At 41.3% G+C, this 18,948-nt stretch overlaps 2 protein-coding genes across 3 annotated transcripts; one reads left to right on the top strand and one right to left on the bottom strand.

Annotated features, from left to right (window-relative positions):
• Nucleotides 1–5,483: 5,483 nt before the first annotated feature.
• LOC140816951 (large ribosomal subunit protein eL13z-like) lies at nucleotides 5,484–7,679 on the bottom strand. 2 transcript variants are annotated; one of them, XM_073176471.1, is made up of 5 exons: nucleotides 7,547–7,679; nucleotides 6,813–6,928; nucleotides 6,545–6,678; nucleotides 6,011–6,169; nucleotides 5,484–5,924 (listed from the first exon to the last, which is right to left on the bottom strand). In XM_073176471.1, exons 2-5 carry the CDS (start codon nucleotides 6,919–6,921, stop codon nucleotides 5,703–5,705), a joined length of 624 nt encoding a protein of 207 aa, XP_073032572.1. In that variant the 5' UTR covers nucleotides 6,922–6,928; nucleotides 7,547–7,679; the 3' UTR covers nucleotides 5,484–5,702. The 2 variants fall into 2 exon arrangements, with proteins under 2 accessions (XP_073032572.1, XP_073032573.1); XM_073176472.1 differs by having other exon boundaries at nucleotides 7,505–7,639.
• A 2,224-nt stretch (nucleotides 7,680–9,903) lies between these two features.
• On the top strand, nucleotides 9,904–11,889 carry LOC140816052 (uncharacterized). Its single transcript, XM_073175119.1, has one exon. The coding sequence runs from the start codon at nucleotides 9,904–9,906 to the stop codon at nucleotides 11,887–11,889; it is 1,986 nt and encodes a 661-aa protein (XP_073031220.1).
• Nucleotides 11,890–18,948: the final 7,059 nt, after the last annotated feature.

The following is an 18,948-nucleotide window of genomic DNA, read 5'->3' as shown; positions in this document are numbered from 1 at the left end:
CGAGTAATGAGCATTTAGTACCGGCCTAAAATGATCTCTGATGGGTATTGCAGGGGGGTGGATTTTCGTTATCTCTGTTGTCAGCCATTGCTCGAATCTCTTCTCTTCTTGCCTTTCTTAATCTTCTTGTGGTTCTTTCGATCTCAGGATCAAAGATAAGCAAGTCAAGATTTTGCGATCTTCTCATGCACTATCAAACAAAGATAAGAAACAAATCAATGTTTAATGTAATAAAATAGAAGCAGCTCTAAATTAAAATCAAGACTAATTGGTAACAATACTAATATAAATTTAAAATAAACACTCCCCGGCAGCGGCGCCAAAAACTTGTTGAATATTTTCTTAATTGCTTGCAAGTGCACAACGTCAAGTTGTAATAAAATGTATTTCCGAGTACAAGTGTCGATCCCACGAGGAGTATGTATATAAATGTATATTAATGCTTGTAATTAAAATTGTCTAGATTTTATTTAGAAAAATCAATTAAAAGATTTGATTGCAAAAATAACTAAATTGAAAATGGATTTTTAAATAAAATATAAGACCAAACTTTAGCAAATAACAATGGAATAAAAGATCTAGAGGTCCGATTTCACTCAATTATCCACCATGTGTAATTTCTTGTAACTATGTTATAAAAATCCTTCTTATTCATTAGCCAAGAATCCTATAGTTATCTACTCCCTCTCCCGAGTGTTAAATAGATATCGGTTATCTAAAATTTGATTGCAATGTTACCATCAACAATCTACAAATAAATAACACATCAAGCACTAGATTCTCTATAGGCTTCAATAGCAATATAGGCCCTCCCAAACTCTATAAATACCATTGATGTATTTTTCTCTTTTCTTGTTTATAATTTCCTTTTCCAAGTGATAAATTGTAAACATATAAATCATTCAACTCATGGCCAATAAATTGAAAGCATTAAGATTAGAACAATACAAATGAACAATATGAAGAAGTTAAATAACTTAGTTCATAGATTCCAACACATGGTTTCTAGTTTTGTTCCATCATTCCTCTAGAATTAAAACTTAGTTCATAATAGCACAAATAAAATAATAAAACATAGTTATAAAATAAGACATATCAAATGAAAAATAAAATAAAGAAGAACTTATAACAAGATTTTGAAGTGTTGTTTCCGTCCCCGGATTTGTGCAAAAGATTTTTCAAGAACTAGAAGAACTTGAGTCTTCAATCATTTCCAGCAGCCTCCACTCCTTGGTTGGATCCCCCAATACCCTAGATGGTAAGTAAATGATGTCTTTTTATAGTCCAGACAAACCTCCCATCGCAGCACACCAAATTCATAGACTTTCTTGCGCAGCCTACAAAGTTACAGATTTTCAGGACTCTTTTTTGCGAAGACCGCGGGTGCGGTAGAACAAGGACTGCAAGTGCGGTGCAGCTTCGGGGAAACCTTTTAATTTGGAACTTCAGTGACCGCGGGTGCGGTAATGCTTCGGCCATTTTATCTTTTGCACTTTCCAATTCAACACTTTACTACTCCAAACTCTCATTCTAAGCTTCCAAACTATAACAACAAAAACAACAACAAATCACATAAAACCTGCTCAAGAATCACATAAGTCCAAGTTAAAAATAAGTAATAAAAGTACAATAAATTTCACTTATCAATATGTGTCTTACTACATATAAATCAGGAAAAAAACATGTAGTTGAAAAACTACCAATGCCCCCTACTGGATTGTATTATACATATATAAGTCCAATTGAATCAAATATGGTAGTTGATAATTCTTAAATACTGATCAATTGCATGATCTATTAGGACATCCTAGTTCAACAATGATACGAAGAATTATATAAAATACACATGGTCATCCGCTGAAAGACCAGAAGATCTTTAAAATAAAAAGTTTCAATGCAAAACATGTTCTCTTGGAAAACTTATTATAAGACCATCACCAGCTAAAATCCAAACTGAATCACCCATGTTTCTTGAACGTATTCAGGGTGATATTTGTGGGCCAATTCATCCACCATCTAGACCATTTAGATATTTTATGGTATTGATCGATGCCTCCAGCAGATGGTCACATGTATATTTATTATCAACCTGCAATGTGGCATTTATAAGATTACTTGCTCAAATAATAAAACTGTGGAATCAATTTCCCGATCATATAATCAAGAAAATTAGACTTGATAATGCTGATGAATTTATTTCTCCGACTTTCAATGATTATTATGTCACTGAGAATCACTGTTGAGCATCTAGTGGCTCATGTACATACATAAAATAGATTAACTGAATCATTGATTAAACATCTACAACTGATTGCTAGACCAATGATTATGAAAACAAAACTCCCTGTTTCTATATGGGGTCATGCAATTTTACATGCTGATGTATTAATTCACATCAGACCAAGTGTATATCATAAATACTCCTCATTGCAGCTTGCATTTGGTAAAGAACCAGATATTTATCATTTGAGAATTTTTGGATGTATGGTATATGTGCCTATTGCACCTCCTCAACGAACAAAAATGGGACCTCAAAGAAAGATCGGAATTTATGTTGGTTATGATAGCCCATCAATAATTCGATATCTTGAACTTCAAACAGACGACGTGTTTACAACACGTTTTTCTTATTGTCATTTTAATGAGGAAATCTTCTCAATGTTAGGGGGAGAAAAGAAAAATATCGAAAAAAAAATTACATGGTATACATCATCATTGTTACATCTAAATCGAACTAAACAATTTGAAAAAGATGTACATCAAATTGTGCACTTGCAAAGAATTAGCAAATCGAATACCAGATGCAGCAGACACAAAAGGGGTAACTAAATCATATATAAATGCTATAAATGCCCCTGCTCGAATTGAAATTCCAAAGAAAAAAATTGAAGACACTAATGATGTCATTAAACGCTTGAAGCGTGGAAGACCAATTGGTTCCAAGGATAAAAATTCTCGAAAAAGAAAAAACATAGAGAAACATGATGATTACAAAATAGAGAATGATATTCCAGCAGAAATACATGATGATGAAAATCTTCCGTCAGAACCACAAACTGATGAGAATCGTGAAATATCTATCAATTATATTAATACTGGAAAAAAATATGAAACCAAAAAGATATAAAAGAAATTGATGAGATATTTTCTTACAATGTGGCATTTGATGTCATAAATGACAATGAAGATCATGAACCAAAATCATTTGATGAATGTAAAAATTAACAGGACTGTATAAAATGAAAAGATGCTATCCAGGTTGAATTGGATTCGCTAAATAAGCGTAACGTTTTTGACCTATAGTCCTTACATCTCAAAGTGTAAAACCTGTTGGGTATAAATGAGTTTTCTTTCGAAAACGATATGAGAAAAATGAAATAGTAAGATATAAAGCTCGACTTGTTGCATAAGGTTTTTCTCAAAAGCCTGTAATTGATTATGAAGAAACCTATTTTCCTGTTATGGATGCAATTATGTTTCGATATTTGATTAGTTTGGCGGTATCTAAAAATTTAAAAATGCATCTTATGGATGTTGTAACAGCTTACTTATATGGATCACTTGATAGAAATATATATATGAAAATCCCTGAAGGATTTAAGATGCATGAAGCACAAAGTTCAAAACCCAGATAATGTTATTCTATGAAATTGCAAAGATCATTATATGGGTTAAAGCAATCCGGCCGAATGTGGTACAATCGGCTAAGTGAACACTTAATGAAAAAGGGATATGTAAACAATTCAATATGTCATTGTGTTTTCATTAAGAAAACATCCGGATGTGTAATTATTGTTGTATATGTTGATGATTTAAACATCATTGGAACGAATAAGGAAATTCAAGAAGTTGTGTCGTACTTGAAGGGAGAATTTGAAATGAAGGACCTTGGAAAAACAAAGTATTGTCTGGGTTTGTAAATTGAACATTGAGAATGTGAAATATTTCTTCACCAGTCAAATTATACAGAAAAGGTTCTTAAACGTTTTAATATGGATAAATCAAATCTTTTAAGTACTCCAATGGTTGTTAGATCATTAAACATAGAAAATGATCCATTCAGTCCATTTGAAGATGATGAAGTTATTATTGGTCCAGAAGTACCATATCTAAGTGCTATTGGTGCCCTTATGTATCTTGCAAATTGCACAAGACCTAATATATCTTTTGCTGTAAATTTATTGGCAAGATTTAGCTCATATCCAACAAAAAGACATTGGAACAAAATTAAACATATATTTCATTATCTACGAGGAACGACAAACTTGAGATTTTTGTAGTCAAAAGTAACCAATCAAAGCATAATTTGTTATGCTGGGTATTTATCTTATTCACATAAGGCACGTTCCCAAACCGGATATGTATTTACTCGTGGAGGCACTGCAATTTATTGGCGTTCACAGAAACAAACACTTGTAACAACTTCATCAAATCACGTCGAGATTATTGCACTACATGAAGCAAGCCGTGAATGTGTGTGAATAAAATCAATAACCGAACATATCCAAATCTCATGCGGATTATCATTCGACAAGAAGCCTATGATACTATATGAAGATAATGATGTATGTGTTGCTCAAATGAAAGAAGGATACATAAAAAGCGACAGAACTAAATATATTCCTCCTAAGTTCTTCGCATTCACCCAAGAGCTTGAGAAGAATAAAAATATTGATATTCATTACATTCAATCAAGTAAAAACTCATCAGTTGGGATGCGCAATCTACGAAATTTGTGAATAATCGTTCGTGTTAACATGATGGGGAGTTTACGTGACTGCACTTTTTTTCCCTTATTATGGTTTTTATCCCAATAGGTTTCTCCTAGTAAGGTTTTTAACGAGGCAGTATAAAAACACGTAATGAAGACATTATTGTATCATGATCATCATCACAAGGGGGAGTGTTGAAAATAATAATTATTGAATGTTAAAAAATAAAAGTTGTAAATATTTGAATGTTTAAAATAAAAATAGTAAATATTGAAAATTAGTGTGTGATGATATATCTAATGAGGTATTTCTTTTGGATTTTCATATAATAGTTGGTTTTTAATTAAAATGATGCAAAAATATTTTAAATATATATATTTGTATATCCATAGTAATTTCGGCCTAACGAATTGGAAAGAAAAAAATATTTTTTTATTATATTTTAAAAAAAACGAACGGTGAACGTTTTAGCATATATCAAAATAAATAATAAATAACATATGAACAACATAGAGCCGCAATGTTTTCATCGGGTATGTCACAAATGACTGTACTTTGTTGCTTCTGTGCTTCAAATGACACAAAATGGTTGCTGCAATAATTTTGCAAACATAAAATACAAGTCATCATGTCGGCCGAAAGATTAACCAGTAACCTCTCTGTGATCAGTGTAATCCATGAAGAAATTTGGTGTGATCCTTCAGGAATAGTGTGTATATTTACACAAATAAAAATAATCAGAGACTCAAAAGTTCATTGCACGATAATCAGTAGTCAAAATAAAAATGATATAAACATAAAGATAACATCTTGGAAACCCATATATTAAACCTGACGCATAATTTGTAAGTACTAATAAAACAAAAGAAAACAAAACAAAACTCAGATGGTAGGTTAAGATTTAAAAACAAAAGAAATACGAGATGCACAATACTCTTGTTGGAATACCAAGGAAACTCACTTTGTCTTCAATCCCTCCCCCACTCCTCACTACTTCTTCTCTTCCTTTTCAGCCTCCGCAGCTCTCTTGGCTCTAACACCGACATGGCGCTCATTGGTGCGCTCCAGACGCAGCTTGTCATATGCCTTGAATGATTTCATCTCTGCTGTGACCTTCACAAGCTCAACATTAGGCTTCTCACGTATAATTGGCAAGACAGGGCCAGAAACTTGTGTTGCTGTTGCCAACTCCTCGGGTGTAGAGTCACCAGCCTGTGGGAAACAACAAGTTACAGAATTCTGAAAGTACAAACAAGTTTTTTTTTAATGAAAAATTAAGGTAAAATTATCATGGTCACCTTAAATTTGCGTGAGCGTCTTGGGAAAACAACAAGCTTTGCCTTGTATGTTTTCAGCCTCTGGACATTAGTCTGGAATCCCTCCAAGGAACGGTTTCTGCGCCGATGATCGACAGAGATGCCAATGGTTGGGGCGAGTTTCTTTGGGACACCTGCAGCCTGGTTTATACAAATCAAAACAGAGATTACAAATTTTCTAGATAGAAAATTCGGAGCAACTTTGAGATCCTATGTATCCCCAACCAAAATAATTCCAGTGACACTGAACAGATGATGAAAAATATTAGCATAGGAAGGAAAACAACTGCAAAACATATTAACAATCGGAAAATGAAAATTCAGGCTCTTGAATGCTTAACCACATTTCTAATTGAGCAGCAACTGGTAAAAATTAATATAGTTTAATTTAACCTCAGAAAAGTAAAAGTAAATTTCCATACAATTAGGTCGATACGAATGTAAATCGAATTAAATCACCAGACAACCATGTCATATGCAAAAAGAATGATTTATGGCATGGTATATTTAACAGACCTTCAGCTCCTCAAGAGAAAATCCTCTACCAGCTCTGACTTTCATATTGTACTTCAGTGTCTGCCCATGAACAACAGGGCGAAGGGGTCCAGCTATAGGCCTAGGAAAAATCTTCACGGCTTTCGTTTGTCTTGCTAAAGAAGAGCGATACATAAATCAAGAGCAGCGGATTATGTGATTGCGCAAGAAGCATTGGAAGAAAATGTACAGAATAAAAAGTCAGAAGACAACAATAAAACAAGTAGGTAACATCAAAAGGAATGACTACCGATTCTTCTTCTCTGCTTGCGGGCAGGCTGGTTGAACCAAGTTCTCACATAATTCTGCCAGTGTTTCCGGAAGTGCCCATTTGGCACAACATTGTTGTGCTTAACCATGGTTTACCTAGATACACATTAATGGCTAGTTTCAACTACACAAGAATTGATCTAAATCAAGGATCTTTTTAGCAAATAAAAAAAATGATTCAGTGATACGTTACATTATAAAAATAAAATAAAGGCACTAGTCCAAGCCTGCTTCATTGAATCACACAACTTTTGGCAACCTCAATTAGGCCAAAGAAAAAATATATGTGTATATTCAGACTAGCATATACAGGAGAACACAAACTGATAAAATTAAAGTATCAATCACACATCATTGGCTTGAACCTGTCACTTTCCACCATCGATTATACCAGTTATCAAAAGATCAAATATGTCGATCCCAAAAACAGAAATACAAAATTCTTATCCACAATCAGCATTCAAAAAAAGGCTATCTCAGATTAATACTATCAACAGATCCAACAAAAAACTAGACGTGCATATACTAGCTTCAGCGTTCAAAAATAGCCAATAATCATTCCATTCACATAATTAGACAATATAAAAATCCAAAACGGAAAACATTCGTGTCGTGAAATTCGATTCAAATAAGCTTCACATCGAGAGATATAACAAATGAAGTACAACACACGAGATATATTGGCTGCAATGAGAACAGGGTTTTCAGACTGACGGCGGAGATCGGCGAAACCACGAAACTGAGCACTGCCTTGAAATGCTACGGGCGCAGGTTTTGTATAAACAGCAGTGGAAAAACCCTACATTTTGAATTGGACTATCTAATGTTTGGGCTGTTTGCTTTTCCGTATGGCCCAATCATTACTTCAAATTGCCCCGGCCCATAAAATTTGGGATCTATGGGCTTACCAGAAGATTCTGTTCTTATCGAATACGTTAGCATCTTTATTAATAAATATATTTTAATAGTATAAAAAATTATCGTAAATAGCTAATGTAATATACAGAGTAAAATAATATAAAAAAATGTTTTTAAATACACAAACTTGGTTAGATTTCGAACCGTGGGAGTATAATTAGAAATATTTGGATAATAACTTTAATCAAACTTCATTTTTAAAAAAAGAGTAGTTCTTTTAGACGATTTTACGAATCTTTATCAGTGAGACGAGTCAACCATAACGATATTCACAATAAAAGTAATACTCTTAATATAAAAAGTAATATTTTTTGAGTGAGTCTCATGTGAGACCGTCTCACGGATCATAATCTGTGAGACGGATCAACCCTACCCATATTCACAATAAAAAGTAATACTCTTAGCATAAAAAGTGATACTTTTTCATTGGTGACCCAAATAAAAGATCCATCTCACAAATAATACCCGTGAGACCGTCTCACACAAGTTTTTACCATTTTTTTTTACGCATGACCCAAATAAGAAATCTATATCATAAAATACCATCCGTGAAACTGTCTTTAATAATATTCAGTGTATTCGAACCAGAATTAATTTGTTAAACAATTGAAATTTATGTTATTTGGATATAACAAATTAATTAACAATTGGCCTGATATTGGCCCAATCTTGCATCCTCTTACATTTGTGCGGATAGATGGTCTATACCCTCTCTGAACTTGTGAGATGAACTGAGGAACTCGTCATGTGATCCAAGTGGCCAGAACAACCCCAGAAATCTCTCACTTCTTTTTTGCCAATGACAATTTTTCTTTCTTCTTTCGAGCCACTGTTGAGTAAAGCGAAAAGACTTGCCCAACGCTTCAGAAATATGAACTTGCTTCAGGTCAGATAGGAAATTTTGATAAGCCTTCCTTATCTTTCTGTGAAGATAGGTAAGAAGTTTTATGAAAGCAGTTGTGCAAGTTCTCCCATCGTATGGAGCTTGAGCACATGATGAACTCCTTTTGATGAGGAAACTCTTGAATCTGGGAAAACTTGTGCTGCGAAAAGAAGAGGGAGGCTTGGGTTTTCGAAAGTTACATAATTTTAATCTTGCTTGATACCCCTATAAGGGCCCGGGTCATGGAGGACCCGGGAAGTTTCATTGAGTAGCCCATATAGAAACCGGGAGGGCGATTGTTACCCACGCGACTGGGCGCTTCATGCATGACCGGGTATTTACTTACCTCCTGGGCAACTAGGGACCGGGCTTTCATGCTAAAGCCGAGGGCTCAATACTCGAGTAACTTACTTAGAGGATCTTATAGGTTGTAGGGAAGAAAGCGACTGGGCGGGAAGTCAACGTCTTTCACCTGAACGTATCCCCGAAAATATGGAGAAGAAAGGGACTGGACATGCAGTCAACGTCCCTTATTCTTGGAGTACCCACGAAGCTATCGGATAGAAAGGGACCCGACAGGCCGTCAACGTCCGAGGGTACAAGTAGTAGGTGAGCACGCGCATCAAGGTAACCCTAGCATCTCTTCAAATAGCAGGTATCGTTGACATTTTACAGGTCTGAAATTTCTTCACTCTCAAGCATCCATACATATTGCTTTAAGTTTCCCTCTCGACAAACCTGCTGACTTAAGCATCGGAGTGGTCACGCCGGACACCCTTCCGGCGCCCATTCACGAGTTCCTTTCATTGTTTGCAGGTCACGATCGAAGCCATCTACCTTGCTCATTTTCCTAAACAACACTATAAATTCTTGATTTGACCCGGTGGAGCACCCGACCCTGCTCATCCATTTTACCCGGATCATATCATTGGCGCCGTCTGTGGGAAATTGAGACTAAGGCGTTGATATGGCTCACACGAGGAAAACTAACCAGAACACTTCCCGGGTCCAGGGAATTGACGCGAATCATTCAAGACAAGAGGACGCTCCTCCCGATCTTATCACTATGACTCCAGCGGAGTTTGATAAACGCATTAATGAAGCCGTAGAGAGAGCTATGGCTAGGCGGGAAGCTTCCCACCATGATATACCACTCGAGAAGGAACCAGAAAAAGAGCAGGAGCAGCAGTAGGAATTGAGGGAGGAGGAGAAGAGGGGAGAAGTGGAGGAATCCTCTGCTGGTTCTAAGTCACCAACGATAGTCGAGGAGATGCTGGAGTTAAAACAGAAAATGAAAGTCTTGGAAGGACAGCTGGAAAATCGTGGAACTTCTCGAGCGTCTGTCAAAGGACGCCCGTTTGCTGAGGCTATCATCCGGGAACCTCTTCCTGGAAACTTTAAATCTGCTAAAGTAAGGGCGTATGATGGAAACGAGGACCCGGAAGAACACTTGGCCAGGTTCGAGAATATGGCTATGCTGCACTGTTACACTGATAGGATCAAGTGTAAAGTGTTTTTAACCACGCTGGTGGACTCAGCTCAGAGATGGTTTGATGGATTGGCTCCATTGAGTATTAAATCATTTGAGGATTTTCGGAAAGCCTTCTTACACCATTTCAGCAGCAGTAAGAAGTATAAGAAAACTGCTTTCAGTTTGTTCGAAGTGAGACAGGGACCGGAGGAAAGTTTGAGGATGTATATCAAGAGGTTTAACAAAGTGGCTTTGGATGTGCCAACTTGTGCTGCAGAGACAAAAACTACTGCCTTCACTCAAGGCCTAAAAGAGAGTGAGTTTTTCAAGTCATTAACGAAAAAAGTGCCTGAAGATTTTGAGGATTTGCTGTCTCGGGCAGAGAAGTATATCAATATGGAAGAAGCCCAGAAACAAAAGAGGGAAGCCATCAGGAAGGAAAGAGGGGACCGGGCACCTAAGCCCGAGGAGAGGGGACCACGGCGGGGTAATCCAGAGCACTTTTCCCCGCATGTGCCTTTGAAAATTATCCGTGAAAGAGAAGTGCAGGAATGCAGTAGGGATCGGGTTCCCAGTCATCAGCTGTCCCAACCCGGGAAAAGTGGATTTTGCACCAGGCATGGTGTGTGTCAGCATAGCACCGAGAATTGTAAAGCTTTGAAAAGAAGTTATGTCCCACCCACCAATCAGGGGCACGACCAGTACACCAAAAGGTCGAGAGGTCCACCTTGGACCCCCCGGCCACCAGTATCTCATGCTCGAGTAGACTCAAGAAACAACCCGGGAAACCATATGGGTAGGAGGAGGGAGCCAGAACCTGAGAAGAGGAGCCCTTCGTCCCCTGTTGCTGGATTGATTAAGATGATATCGGGAGGATCCACCGATGGAGATTCAAATCGGGCCAAGAAATCAAGAAGTAGGCGGGAGTGTCTGGAGGTGGAAGGATCTAGGAGGAACGAGGCCGTGATCAGCTTTGGCCCGGAGGACCTGAAGGGAATAAACATGCCCCACAATGACGCTTTGGTTATCCAAGCCCGGGTGGCCAATTACGACATTCTGAGAGTCTTCGTGGATTCCGGCAGTTCAGTCAATGTGATTTTCAAAGATGCCTTAGTGCAGATGGATTTGCAAGGGTTTAAGTTGGAAGCTGTGGAGACTGCCCTTTTTGGTTTTGCTGGACATGCAGTTTATCCGGAGGGAGAAATTGTTCTGCCACTCACTCTAGGCTCCCGGGACATCAAGAAAATGGTCATGACCACCTTCACAGTGGTGGACTCCCCATCATCTTACAATATCATTCTGGGGAGGCCGACCATGAATGAGTTGAGGGCAGTAGCATCTACTTATCATCAAAAGATCAAATTTCCAGTGGGAAGCCAGGTGGGAGAAGTTCGTGGAGATCAACCCTCTTCCCGAAAATGTTATGTGGAAGGTATCCGGGCAGATCAGGGCAAGTCGAAAAAGGAGGGGAAGAAACCCAGGGTGGAGGAAGTTTGGAAGGGTGGAGTGGAGAAAGGAGAAGTTCACTTTGTGGCAGAGGAAGAGCAGGAAGCTGTGGAGATAGGACCAGGCCAACAGATCCGGGTGGCCCGAGACCTCGATATATCCACCCGGGTCAGTTTACTTAAATGTTTAAAGACTAATATTCATGTGTTTGCCTGGTCCCAGGAACTAACAGGGATTTCACCCCTGATATCTGAGCATCAATTAAACATTCTCCCGGGAGCTCACCCTGATCAAACAGAAGAAGAGACACTTTGGTCCCGAGAAAGACAAAGTGATTGATGAACAGGTGAAAGAGTTGCTGCAAGCCGGCCACATCCGGGAGATACAATTTCCTACATGGCTCTCGAATGTGGTGCTGGTACCCAAAGCCGCCGGGAAATGAAGGATGTGTGTTGATTTTCTGGACCTCAATAAAGCTTGTCTCAAGGATCATTACCCACTGCCCCGGATTGACCAGTTGGTGGATTCCACCTCAGGCTTCGAGCTGCTCAGTTTCATGGATGCCTATCAGGGATATCATCAAATTCCCTTGGCAAAAAATGATCAAGACAAGGCCAGTTTTATCACCTCGGGAGGTACATTTTGTTATGTTGTGATGCCTTTCGGGTTAAAAAATGCAGGGGCCACATATCAGCGTTTAATGGATAAAGTCTTTGAGAAGCAGCTGGGAAGGAATCTGGAGGTTTATGTGGACGATATTCTGGGAAAGTCAAAAGAGGTGATGGATTTTATTGCTGATTTGGAAGAAACCTTTACCACTCTGACGTCTTATGGAGTCAAGCTCAATCCTGCTAAATGTATTTTCGGAGTCAAGAGTGGTAAGTTCTTGGGCTTTATAGTGACAGAGCGGGGGATCGAGGTCAACCAAGAAAAAGTGAAGTCCGTCTTATGTATGCCTTCTCCCCGATCTGTCAAAGAAGTGCAGAAGTTGACCGGGAGGATTGCCTCTCTATCTCGGTTTATATCTCGGTCAGCCCACAGAAGTTATCCTTTCTTTCAGGTTATCAGAAAAGCCCAAAAGTTCGGATGGGATGACAAGTGCGAGCAGGCTTTCCAAGATATTAAAAAGCATCTAGCCGAGCTTCTAGTTCTGGTAAAGCCTGAGCCCGGGGATAAATTGTTTGTCTATTTATCCACTACTGAATATGTTGTCAGCTCTGTCTTAATAAAGGAAGAAGGCTCGGATCAAAAGTCTGTCTATTATGTCAGTCACGCCCTAAGAGGTCCCGAGCTGCGGTATAGTGAAGTGGAGAAGATGGCCCTGGCTTTAGTTGTGACTGCCCGAAATTGCGGCCTTATTTTCTATCACATCCTATTATTGTTCTTACTAACAGCCCACTTGGAAGAATTATGACTCACTCTGAAGTATCGGGCAGATGATCAAATGGAATGTGGAATTGGGGGAATACGATATTGAGTATAAGCCCCGGTTGGCCATAAAAGCGCAGGCTTTATCCGATTTCCTATCTGAGATGATTCAACCTGCTGAGGAAGAGAGATGGAGGGTGTTTGTAGACGGGGCTTCTTGCCTGGTTGGATGTGGAGTCGGAGTCGTGATAATCTCCCCATCGGGAGAGAAGATTAAATTGGCAGTCAAAATTGGTTCCCGGGTAACAAATAATGAAGCAGAATATGAGGCTGTTCTAGCCGGCATCCGAGCTGCCCGAGAAATTGGAGCGGCTAGGATTATATTGTATTCCGATTCACAGTTGATTACTCAGCAGATCAAGGGCGTGTATGAGGTCAAGGACGACAAAATGCTCAAATATTTGCATCTCATCAAAGCCCAGGCAGTCGTATTTGTGGATTGGAGCATCGAACAGATACCCCGAGAAGAAAATGGAGAGGCTGATGCCCTAGCAAAAATGGCTGCTTCTTTGTCGGAAGACAGCACCCGGGAGGTTTTATTTGTTTCCCGAGCAGTTTTAACTATTGAAGAAGAAGAAATGTTGACAATACCCGAGGATTCTTGGATGACCCCTCTGATCAAATTCATCCGGGACAATGAATTGCCCGAGGAGAGAGCTCGAGCACAGAAAATAAAAAGACAAGCCCCCAGGTTTGTTCTCTTAAATAATATCTTATACAGGAGATCATTCCAGGGACCATTGTTGAAGTGTTTGAGCGGGAAGGAAGAGATTTATGTTCTTCAAGAGATTCATGAAGGATGCTGTGGTGAGCATTTGGGGGGAACATCTTTAGCTCGGAAAGCGATGCTAGCCGGGTTCTGGTGGCCGACTCTTCACCATGATTCGGCTCGAGTGGTCCGGACTTGTGAAAGCTGTCAACATCATTCCAACTTTCAGCACAGCCCAGCCACTCCTATGAAGCCTATTTGGGCATCTTGTCCTTTTGATCAGTGGGGTATGGATATAGTCGGCCCATTTCCAGTTGCTCGGGCCCAGAAAAAATTCCTGTTGGTGGCTGTGGATTATTTCTTCAAATGGGTGGAAGCCGAGCCCTTGGCTAAAATCACCGAGCAAGAGGTTTTGAAATTCTTATGGAAGAATATAGTATGTCGCTTCGGCATACCCCGGCGATTGATCTCGGATAATGGGAGACAGTTTCAAGGAAAAGAAATAACGTCTTGGTGCCAGGAAATGAAGATCACCCAGTCCTTCACTTCTGTTGCGTACCCTCAGCCCAATGGGCAGACAGAAGTTGTAAACAGAATCATTGTGCAGGCTTTAAAGACCAGACTGCAAGGCAAAGGGAAGGACTGGGTAGAAGAATTACCCAGTGTACTATGGGCATACAGGACTACTCCTCGGGCACCTACTCAAGAAACTCCGTTCAGCTTGGTGTATGGATCTGAGGTCATCCTTCCTGTTGAGATCGGTCAAACATCTGCCCGGGTAGAATCTTACCCGAGCAACAATGAGGGTAGCCGTGCATTGGAACTGGATCTATTAGAAGAAAAGAGGGACCAAGCCATGATCCGGATGGAGGCATATCGAAACCGGGTCATGAAATCCTACAACAAAAAAGTCCGAGTTCGAGACTTGCAGATAGGGGACTTGGTGATGAAGAAGGTTAATCCAGCTGGGGACGTGGGCAAGCTCGAAGCTCGATGGGAGGGGCCTTACAAAATCATTAAGAGAGTCAGTTCAGGATCCTTTTACCTAGAAGATGCTCAGGGTAAACTTCTTAAGAGACCTTGGAATGTACTTCATTTGAAGAAATATTATGCTTAGCCAATGTACAGCTGTAATTTTCACTTTGAAGAAATAATAAAGGATCGTTTTCCTCATACTTTTGCCTACTATAAGTGATATTGCGTAAAACTGAGGAGACATAAGCCCAGGGTTCTACTCCCTGGCTCGGGGCTCCGTACCTCGACCATTCCAAAGTCCCGGGACCTGTTCCCCGGCCTAAGGTTCCGTACCTTAGTGTTACATAAGCCCAGGGTACTACTCCCTGGCTCGGGGCTCCGTACCTCGACCATTCCAAAGTCCCGGGACCTGTTCCCCGGCCTAAGGTTCCGCACCTTAGTGTTACATAAGCCCAGGGTACTACTCCCTGGCTCGGGGCTCCGTACCTCGACCATTACAAAGTCCCGGGACCTGTTCCCCGGCCTAAGGTTCCGCACCTGAGTCTTACATAAGCCCAGGGTTCTACTCCCTGGCTCGGAGCTCCGTACCTCGACCATTCCAAAGTCCCGGGACTTGTTCCCCGGCCTAAGGTTCCGCACCTTAGTGTTACATAAGCCCAGGGTACTACTCCCTGGCTCGGGGCTCCGTACCTCGACCATTCCAAAGTCCCGGGACCTGTTCCCCGGCCTAAGGTTCCGCACCTTAGTGTTACATAAGCCCAGGGTACTACTCCCTGGCTCGGGGCTCCGTACCTCGACCATTCCAAAGTCCCGGGACCTGTTCCCTGGCCTAAGGTTCCGCACCTTAGTGTTACATAAGCCCAGGGTACTACTCCCTGGCTCGGGGCTCCGTACCTCGACCATTCCAAAGTCCCGGGACCGGTTCCCCGGCCTAAGGTTCCGCACCTTAGCTCTTCATAAACCCAGGGCACTACATCCTGTTAAGCGTCCGTTCGTTTCAAGCATTTACATCACAGATATCCATTTAAAGTGTGGAAGGCTAACACCCGTTCACATAATTTGGTATCTTGGTTAGTTCTCAACACTTGTAAAATTGTGAGATTTGCTAGAACAAGAATATCCTGATCATATAAGGATCGAATGCTGAATTTTTATAAATATTGCGAAGAAGGATAAAAGGAAAGAAAAAATCGCATTACTACGAAGCCCAAAGACAGAGAATGAACTTAAAAATAAAAATATTACAAGCCTATTCTATATCTACAGGGCTGGTTTCTGGCTTTTTCTCCTCCTCTGTCGGCTTCTCTATTTGCTCTGCTTCCCCCTCTCCAGGTTTTTCTTCTTCCTCCCCTTCCTCCTCTTCGGATGTACCTTCATTGTCTCCCACCCTGGCTCCTGCAAGGGATGCAATGGCTAGCCCGAAGTCTGGAAAGTTGGCTCTATCCTTGGGGATAAGCTCGGCTTCCTGGAATTGTTGAAGGCATCTTTTGAAGCCGGTCTTAAAGAAAGGATAAGCTCAATCCTCAACGGCCGCCTTGAATTCTGAGGATTCCAGGAAGGAAGTCCGCAGTTGCTCTTTTTGGCGCTCAGACTCGGCTAGAGCCTTCTCGGCTCTTTCAGCCCGGGACATTTGTTCTTCTATGGCATCTATCAGGGAGGCGTTCTTGCGATCAAGAATCGATTGATGCCTTTGAAGAGTTTCCTCCCTGATATGACTTTCATTTAATTCCTCCCGGGCTTTGGCCAGCTCCGCCTGAGCAGACTCCACAGAGCCTTGAAGGGTTGCCACTGTCTCTGAATGGAATCCCTTCAATTGAGCAAGCTCCGCTTGAATAAGCTCGTGCGTCTCTTGAAAGACCCGTAGTTGGGGAGCCTGGTGGTTGGCTAAGGAGGACACCTCTTCATAGGCTGACATTAACATATGTGCACCCTATTTTTCAAAGAGAAGGCAGGGTTGGCAAGGTAAAAAAAAATAAAAAAAAAAGAGAGAAGAGAGGGGAAGAAAGAAGCTTACAGCCAGAAGCTTGTTCAAACCATCCAGGCATCGAGGGGTTGGCGGCATGCTCTTCAGGAAGGCTTGATCAGTAGGAAGGAGCATTTGCTTAAGGAAGTCCGCCCCGACCCGGGAGGCTCCTTCAGCAAAGAAGACAGACCCGCTGGGCTGCGAAGGGAGGAGGGGCCCTGGCAAGGGCCCTTGGAAAGATTCTGGAAGAAGCTCCTGGGAGGACTCCTGGGAGGGCTTATGGAGGGGCGCCTGATTAGTAGGCGGAAGAGAAAACGCTTGATTCGTTTGGGAGAAAGCCTGGTCTCCCACTTGCTCATCTTCGCAAAGAGTCACAACCGGGGTGGTCGCAACTCTTTTCTGTCTCTGGCGGAGGGGCAGGAGGTCCTCTTCTTCTTCCCGAGAGGCGGGCGCCGCTCTCTTCTGTTCAACTTCTGCCCGGGACACCTTCTTTGTCCGAGCTGCCACCTCCTCAGCCCTTTTTTCTGCTGCAGCCTTCCGAGCCGCCATCCTCCTTTCTTTGGCCGCCTTCTCGGCTGCCCATCTTTTGGCAAAATCCTCTTCCATTAAATCTGCATAAAGAGCAGGAAAGGGTAAAATCCAAATGCAAATACAAAGCCAGGGAAGAATCGCATAACATATAAAGGGAAGTTACCGGGTTGAAGGCCCGAGCCAGCAACTTCATCAATCACTTGGTCAATCGGGTCCTCAACCCGGGCACTTAAATGATAAGTAACCAGTTGTTCTTGGGCAATAAGGACGGAGGAAGAAAACTTTCTACCCTCTACCAGGGCGAGGCTTCAGATGTAAAACTCTTCAGATTTGTACGCCTGAGGAAGTTCTGGCTGAGGGGGAAGAGAAGAGAGGAACTCGGTTGTACAATCGAGAGAACCCGGGAGACGAATGAAAAAATATCTTCCTTTCCACCCCTTTTGAGAGGAAGGGATGTCATCAAGAAAGCGGGCATTAAGCCGGGCAGAAAGGGAAAAGGCATTATCTCCTAATCTACAAATAAAGAAATAATGCAGAACTTTGGAATTTATTACCAGATCATGCGTACGGAAGAGAACAAAAACCGAAGCCATGATCCGGAAAGAATTGGGATGAAATTGATTAATAGGTACACCAAAGAATTTGGCAACCTCGATGTAGAACGGGGCAATGGGAAATCGGAGACCATTGCGAAGCTGGTCCCGAAAAAAGGTAATATAACCCGAGGGGGGTTGATATGCCCGGTCAGAAGATCCAGGTATGAGAATAGGATAATAAGAGGGAATGACCCCTAAGGTTCGAAGTTCTTTCTCTGCTCCGGGTCGCAAGGAGCTTTTCAGAGATGAGAACCAGGGAATCTCGGGGACCTCGGTTAAAGGGTGGTCGGAAGCCCGGGCTTTACCCTTACCCTTATCCTTTTTGGGGATCCGGGATATGCCCGAAGAAGAAGGTTTAGAAGGTCTCGAAGAAGATTGGGGTTTTAAGCTTATAGGTTTTCGGACAGTCTGGGTAGAAGGGCGACGAGAAGTAGGAGAAGGAGACGAATCAGAACGAAGGGCGGCGGATTCATACCCTGACGAACCTCGGGCATTGGCCCCGGAAGTAGAAGAAGTAGAATTAGACATAAGGAAAAGAGAAAACTTACGAGTATTTAGGGCGGAAGTGGCAGAAGATCGTCGGAATAGGGAGGCTTCAAGCGCCGGAAACTGCAAGAGAAGAATTGGCAAGGGCTTCGCCGACAATGGTGATTTGAGAGTACTTTTCGAGAAACCTAGGGTCGCTATATATAGGAGATTGGGGAATGGTCGGGACCGTCGATTGAGTGAACACGTGTGCGGTTTCGATGCGCCTCGAAAGTCGCGACGGGCAGAACGAAAAGACAATTACACAGATCGAGATGTCATGATGTTTTATCTCCTCGGAATACGAAACATTACTAGCCGTTGGGATAGATGAACACGTGTCATTGTAATGACGTATGGATAGGCCGGGAGGTTCGGGAGAACCCGACAAGTTTGTTTCATAGCCCGGGATTATATTTTAAGTTCAGGGGGATCGGGTTATTACAAATAACTGTAAGTCTATTGATTCGGTCCGCATAAATTGGCACAAGATTTATTTGCAGAAGAATAAAGCAATAGGAGTCGATAAAATTTCCATTACATAAAATAGCGGCGAAAAGTTATGGGATCCATTATGTTAGATACAGAATCCTGCCACTCCGTTATCCAATTAGTTAATTCGTGAATGCGGAGGTCAATGAAGGATTCATTCTTCATTATCTTGTCCAGGG

The sequence above is a fragment of the Primulina eburnea genome, chromosome 16 (genome assembly GCF_022965805.1).
Source record: "Primulina eburnea isolate SZY01 chromosome 16, ASM2296580v1, whole genome shotgun sequence".
In the NCBI taxonomy this organism is placed as follows: Eukaryota; Viridiplantae; Streptophyta; class Magnoliopsida; order Lamiales; family Gesneriaceae; genus Primulina; species Primulina eburnea.
This window is presented reverse-complemented; position numbering and strand designations above follow the sequence as displayed.